Below are 7,785 nucleotides of genomic sequence, written 5' to 3'. Positions count from 1 at the left end.
AGGTGTGGGCCACCACTCTTGATAACTATGGGTAAATTTAATTTTATAAGTTGATAAATTATTCTTTATTTTTCAGCCTATTATGACAACACCATTTTTCATAGAGTTGTTCCTGGTTTTATAGTCCAAGGGGGAGACCCTACTGGCACAGGGACTGGTGGGGAATCTATATATGGAGCCCCATTCAAGGTAAGACTAAATAATAACACTTGCTGTTTATTATTATAAACCAACATGAATTCCTTATTAGAAAAATGCTTTTTCTATTCCAGATGAAAAATAATTCATGTTAATATTTAAATCCAGTTATCTGTCTCATATTTAGGATGATTCAGATATAAGAGGGATACTTACCCTATTAAGCATTCTTTCTAAGTTGTTTCATTTCAAGTTTTTATGCTAGATTGAATTCCAGTGGAGGTAAAGGTGATAGTGAAAATCATGTGACTTAGAAAAAAGACAGTATCACACATTTCCCATTACTTGGCTTATATCTCGTTATTGCAACTCTATGAATGTAAAACATTTTTAGAACACCACATTTGTTGTTTAATTTTAATTTTTTTTTAAAAATTTATGTATAGGGTCTTGTTACAAAGCTTGGACTTGTAATGATCCTCCTGTTTCAGCCTCACTAGTGCTGGGATTAAGGGCATATGCCACCACACTCGGTCTCTGGTTGGCTGGGCAGTGAGGCAGGCCTGGGGCGGAGTGGGCATGGTATGTGGTATCGAGGATCGAACCTGGTCCTTGTGTTTGCCAGGCAGGTATATAGACCACGGAGATACTTCCCTGGCCTATTATTTTATCTTAAAGCAATGTATTTAAACCCTATTTGAAATTGGTAGTAGTCTGGTTGGTCTCCTGTAACCAAATATGTATAAGCACAGACAAGATGGTTGTCTAATATTTTGGAAAAGGTATATGAGTAAAGAATAGGTCAGTGATTTCTCACCTGCCAACACAGATTTAAGAAGAAAAAGAATTCACATCATAGTTAAGAAATTAGGTGGCATGTGCCTTTCATCTCAAAATGCTGGGAGGCTAGGTAAGAGCCTGGGCAACTTAGTGACTGACTTAGTGATATCTTGTTTCAGAAATTAAAAAAAAAAAAAAAAAAATGGCCCCGGATATATAGCTCAGCAGACTAAGTGCGTGCTTAGGCAAGCTCAGGGACTGGGGTTCAATCCCCAGTAACACAGTCCCCATTGGCCCCACCCTTGGGCACGGTGGGCCAACTATTGAGACCAGGCATGGTGGCCCAGGCATGGATCCCAGCTCTGGGGAGGCTGAAAACAGGAGGATCACTATGTGTCCAAGCTGCATAGAGAGTCCCTGTACCAAATACATAAATTAAAAAAAAAAAAAATTAAAAACTTTTTTTTAATTAAAAAAATGAGTGTGAGGGGGAACACGCTGGGGAATCTTACTCAGTACGAAGACCCTCCATTCAATGTCTAGTACTACAAAAACCAAAGAGCAACAACAGGTTCAAGCAGAAGCTAAAAGTCATGTTTATTATCAATTTGATTAGACCAATACTAGATTCTTTGAGTAAGTATCAGTAGTTCTTAAAATAGGAGGGTTTTGGAAAACTTTGTATTCATTACAATAGTTTAGAATGAGGTCAGAGTGTAATTATTTGAACTTTTTTTTTTTTTTCCTCTGTCTTTTAAGACAGGGTCTACAGGGTCTTCAGAGTCTCACTGTGTAGATCGGACTCGTAGTGATTCTCCTGTTTTCAGCCTCCCAAGCACTGGAATTAGAGGCATGCAACACCACACTCAGTTTCAATCGCCCTCTCAGCATACCCTAGGGGCGTGTCTGGCACGGCATGCCAGGGATTGAACCCTGGCTGCTGAGCTCTGCCGAGTATAATTCTTGAGAAAAATATATAAATATCAGTATTTCCTTTAATTTCTAGATGAAAATGTCTTTAGAAATGTGAAATGATTATTTGGAAAAAAAATAGATGTCATTGTTAGAGTCTTAATTTTTACCAAGGAGATAGGTCTCATTTTACAGCCTCTATCTCATGGGAGGCTTTCCTTTATTCTGTTATCTGATGTCATGGAATAGCTCTTCTTGGCACTTCTCTCCTACCTTGAAATTTTTTGCTTTATTACTTTCAGGCAGGTCACTTTTCTCCTGTTAAGTTTTCAGTTATCCTGTTTTCAGTTAGGTCATTTTTAACACTATATGCAGAATTATTCCTTAAGTTCAGATTGCTTAAGAATTATTTACTAAAGACATACAAGTCTTAAAAAGTGAAAAGCATTGATTATATATCATGGCAGCATTATAGATGGATTCCAGAGTTAGGTCTGGATGCCTTGTTACCTAGGAGACTAAGGAATTGGTGAAGTGGCCCCATCAAAACACGAAATCCATCTTAGAGAGGCTTACACCTGCTCTTTTGAGAACTGAGGTGGGCCCAGTGCCAGTTCAGAAAAAAATTCAACTTTACATGGATACCATCATAATGGATTATTTGCATTCAAAAACAACAGAAAAGCAGTTGTTTGTGATTCTTAGAATGAAGGAGAAGACTTGAATCAAAACTTGAATTTTTTGGAGAAATACTAAAAGGCTTAAAAAATTTTAGATGAATTTAATGGATGAAAATAGAGCAATGAGTTTGAGAAATTTATTCCCCCTTGAATTCTTCCTCTTGTGTTAAGCAGCTTTCCATAAAATAGGCTGACTATATTCATTATTGAGTATATTATTGCAGATACCTAACTCATAAATTAAAGTTTATTGAATATTAAACAAGTAGTAGATATTAGCTTTATACTTGAAAATCTGTCTTTCTTTTTTTTTTTTTTTAATTTACTTGGCGACTTTATTTTATTTTTATTTTTGTGGTACTGGGACCTTGTGGTAGCTCAGGACCTTGTGCTTACCAGGCAGGCAATTATGCCACTAAGCTATATCCCCGGCCCCTTGAAAATCAGTTTTGATGAACTTCAATATTTTTTATTAGAAATTGTGTAGAAACTTGCTGGTCAGCTGCATGTGTGAAGGGTCTTACGACTGAGGACATTCACTAAATAGTTTTATGTTTCAGGATGAATTTCACTCACGGTTGCGTTTCAATCGGAGAGGACTGGTTGCCATGGCAAATGGAGGTCCTCATGATAATGGCAGCCAGTTTTTCTTTACCCTCGGTAGAGCAGATGAACTTAACAACAAGCATACTATCTTTGGAAAGGTTGGTGTCCAATATCTTAAATCTATGGTTTGGTTTTATGTTATTCTCTATTCTTGTATGATATATGTCAACTTACGTTAAGTCCTGTCTTCATAAAAATGTTCCCTATACTTATTTTAAAAAATGATAGAATATACTGCATTCCTGTTATAATGAATTACGAAAATCCAATGAAATTTATTATTGTGTTTCAAATTCACCATTTTTTATGACTGTAATGTTTCCCTTCTTTAAAATTCTGTTATGTAATGGCATTAGCTACTGTGCTACTTAGCCACTGTTGTCTTTGCATCAGAAGCATACTTAGGTAGTAATGTTCTCTAGCTTAAAGTTTGCTAGTGAATTCTCTGATTAAAGTGAAAGCTCTGTGACACTGACAGTTTTTATTAGAAGTATTACTTTATAAATAGCATGTATTCAATCCTTTCAGATTTGATGTCCTATCAGAGAATGTTCTTTCTATAGAATTTTCAAGAAGTCTTTTTACAAAGGGATCCTGAAGCTTTTCTTCTTTCGTTTTTTTTTACTTTCTTCTTTCATTTTTTTTTACTATATATATTCTGTACATTTTCTTAGACATGTTAGACTTCACTAGCTTATCAGCTCCCTCTGCTGGTTCAGTAAGAATTGTTTCTAATAGGCACAGCTGGCTTTGAAGATGAAAGGGGAGAAACGTAGTGCAGTTGAAAAACTGATACTGTTTTTAAATCTTGAGAAATGCTCAATTAAAGAAATCACTCTAAAACCATGAGACATGATTTTTTTTTCTTTGGATTTTAGGGAAGGGTGTTCAGGGTCTCACTACTAGATCCTACTCATAGTGATCCGCCTGTTTATAGCCTCCCAAGAGCTGGGATTACAGGTGCATACCACCATACCAAGTCTCAATTGCTGTCTCAGCGCGCCCCTGGGGGCAGAGCCGGCACAGCGGGCCTGGGGATCAAACCCCCTTTTTTTTATTTCTTAACAACATGGAAATAGCATTAATAACATGTTCTTTCAAGCTACTTTCCACACAGGCTTTCTTATGACCACAGTTTTTTTCCTGTTATTTTTCATAATAATAGTATATAATAAATGATATTTAAGTTACCTTTCTACACCACTTTTTATAATTGATATCATATAATGTACACATTAGACCTAACATATAGCTTAATGTAAAATAAGATAATGTCTGCAAAACACTTATATTGTTATGGTTTACTTACCTTATTTTTCTCTTAGCATAAATTTATGATTTTTGAATGCAAATTGTCCTTTGGGAGGTTATTTGGCATTATAGTTTTGTCTTTAGTAAAAACTACTATTAATTATATACTGAAAATTTCCCAAAAAGTTTATTGAGAGATTGACCCTATCTGTGCTTTTCTGCCTTAAAAGATTTTTTTTCATTATAAACGTGTATATTCTTATGAAATAATATGAAATACCCTTTTAATTATTTTAAAAATATTTTGAAAGTCCTTTATTAATTGAAAGGATGAATACAAGAATTTATAATGATTTTTATATTTCTGTTGATAGGTTACAGGAGATACAGTGTATAATATGCTGCGACTGACAGAAGTAGACATTGATAATGAAGAAAGACCACGAAATCCACACAAAATCAAAAGCAGTGAGGTAGAAACATGATTATTATGAGATACAGATTTTAAATTGTCATTTAAGAGAAATTGATTATTCATAATTAAACTATTAGATAAAGGTTATATTAATAATACCACCTATGTATTTAGGTACAACTTCTGATTAAGAACTTTTTAAATTATAAGTTTTGAATTTCAAAATGAAACTTTAGATTATAATCCAGTAAATGAAAAGCTCCATTTATGATTTAAAGTTACAACAATTTACCCAAAGAAATGACTTTATAGGTAATTTTAGGGTTATTTTTTATTAAGGAAGCAATATCCTTAAAAGTCAAAACATTCTTTGGTGTCAGTACATCTCGGTTTGTATCATTTGAAATTTCCCAAATACCTTTCTCTTTTATAAAGTTGGGATAAGTTGTAGTATCTTTTGTGTAATAAATAGCATGTAATGGTCTTGGGAGGCCCAAAGTAAATGAAAGCACTTTGCGGTATTGTGTGTCATTATGTTAAGATATTTATGTGGGAAAAAGATAGGCACTTATGTCAGTGCAATTAAATATTGATTTAGCTTTTGTAAAATTTAAAATATGGAATAACGTTTTCAAACTATTTTGTTTTTCTAGGTCCTATTTAACCCCTTTGATGACATCGTTCCAAGGGAAATTAAAAAGCCCAAAAAAGACAAACCAGAAGAAGAAATAAAGAAATTGAAACCCAAAGGCACAAAGTAATCATAGTATAAAGATTTTTGTTCAACTTGAAAATGACAATAATTTAATTTTTTTTCTTTTGTAATAATTGTTTACTAGCAAGGGGGAGGCCAGTTGAATACTCAAAATATTGGAGACACTGGGATTTTGAATGTGTAATTTCATAAAAAAATGAGCATTTATGTTTAAGTACTTTATATAATTTCAGTTTGTAATAAAAATGTATCATCTCAGATGTCCATATGAAAGTGTTAATAAATATTTTATATTACTATATCAACTATTTATATAAATGTTAAGACTTTGTTTTTTGCTGATATTTAAATTAATTTAGAAACAGTTTAAGAGTATTTTTAATATACATACTGTATGATTTCATAATTGTTTAGCCTTTTAACTTCTTGTTTGGTACTAGGAAAAAGTAACAAATTTTTGCAAATATTTTTTTTTAAATAAAGCTGTTTCATTCATGTTTCTGGGTTACCTTTTCAAGATAGTTTTCCAAAAAGTAAGAATTTCTTTTTAGAATGTTTCAGCATTTTGTGACAATATTCTTTACATTATTAATATAATTTGTTTAATTAAAATGGATAGTGCAAAGTTAGATTCCAGCTTAGTCTTTTACTGAATTGTACTATCCTTTTTAGGGATTTATTGTACTTATTAATGTTGCAGTCTGACATTTCTAAATAAAATATTGAAAAATACAGTTAAAAGGTAACAAAGTATATTAATCTTTCTGAGCTTTGCTTGCCTTATGAAAAGTGGAGATTTTAAAAAGTATAACACCTTATTGCTATCAAGACTAAATGAGATGTATTGTAGGTATTTAGTAAATATTAACATTTTCCCTGGATTTTTTTTAAATAAGTAAATTAAGTTGCTTTTATAAACTGTCAAATGTAGCTAGACACTTTAATGAGTGGATTTTGGCTTGTAGCAAAATACAGTAATTAATTATTTAGCTATATATTCATTTTTTCTTTTATTATTTGATTCATTTACTCTAATTTCTCTATAGATGAAAGGTCACTGTCACTTTGTTTATTTACAGTATTTCATTACTGTCGTGAAGGATTAGAGGAGATAAACTTATTTCCCACCCATACGCTTTTTATTATTAGGTTTGACAATTTTGTATTTTTTCTTTTAAAATACTTTAAGATAATAAGATATAATTTGACAAACTATGGATTAATTGCTCCCCATATTAGTGCTCTGGGGCTATATATTGATTAGTTTTTCAGAAATCTCCATTTTGTTACTAGTTTTGATAAATAATGAAAGCTTAATTATTTTGTCGTGCTTAATTCATTGCATTTAATGGTAATGCTCGGGATGGATACTGATCATATTTTAGTGGGGATTTGAGACTCCAAAGCCTCTAATAAAAATTATAGATCTTTACTTCTGCTGAAGGCTAAGTAATATTTTTTATTTAATCAATATGTGTTCTTTTAAGTTGCATTTTATGGTTTGAAAACAAGATATTGGGTTTTGCCTAACTCAAATTTTAAAATATTGTTCTTTTTGTTTTTCCTTTCTTTTTCTTTTGCATCCTTCCTTTTTTGTCCCTTTCTTTCTTTTGACTAGAAATTTTAGTTTACTATCATTTGGAGAAGAAGCTGAGGAAGAAGAAGAGGAAGTAAATCGAGTCAGTCAGGTAATCTTAATTTGCCTTTTTTCTGAATTATAAGCGATTAAAATATACTTCATATTCATTTTGTATTTTCTGTTCCTGCTATACCTGGAATAGCACAATTTTGTGTAATATACACTCAGTAAGTAAACATTTTAGTGTTTTGTAAAGTGATTTGAGGTCAGTAATATTTATAACTTCTATGTTGATTTCCCTCTTAAAATTATTGAATTATTTATCTTTTAATCTTGTCATTTGTTTTGTTTTGTCTCTGTTTGTTTTTGTATTATGCATTGACTCAGGATCTTACTATATAGTTCAGCCTGGTCTTGAACTCTCTGTATAACCAGACTGGACTTGAACTTGCAGCAATCCTCCTCCTTCAGCTTCCTGGTTATAGGAATGTGCCACCATACTCAACAGATCTTTGCATTATTTTCTGTCAGTTAGTGGTTCAACTTTATCATTCAGAATTTAGTTGATGTTTATTTGGTTTTCCAGATGATGATTATTATTACCATTATTATAATAAACGATCATAGACCAACACCCTTATATTCATTCTACAGTTATTATTGTGTAGTTTGTTTCATTAATTCTCTTCACAGTCCTTTGAAATGGGTA

General features: G+C 32.2%; 1 protein-coding gene across 1 annotated transcript in view; it reads left to right on the top strand.

The window, feature by feature from the left end:
- Positions 1-7,785, top strand: part of Cwc27 (CWC27 spliceosome associated protein homolog) — a 277,617-nt gene that overhangs the window by 33,645 nt on the left and 236,187 nt on the right. The window contains exons 3-7 of the mRNA XM_004623050.3: positions 77-189; positions 3,071-3,214; positions 4,742-4,840; positions 5,436-5,539; positions 7,116-7,185. Coding sequence (XP_004623107.2) covers positions 77-189; positions 3,071-3,214; positions 4,742-4,840; positions 5,436-5,539; positions 7,116-7,185 — 530 coding nt within the window. The remainder of the gene's footprint in view (positions 1-76; positions 190-3,070; positions 3,215-4,741; positions 4,841-5,435; positions 5,540-7,115; positions 7,186-7,785) is intronic.

This window comes from Octodon degus, unplaced genomic scaffold (genome assembly GCF_000260255.1).
Source record: "Octodon degus isolate 3935 unplaced genomic scaffold, OctDeg1.0 scaffold00001, whole genome shotgun sequence".
Taxonomy (NCBI): domain Eukaryota; kingdom Metazoa; phylum Chordata; class Mammalia; order Rodentia; family Octodontidae; genus Octodon; species Octodon degus.
This window is presented reverse-complemented; position numbering and strand designations above follow the sequence as displayed.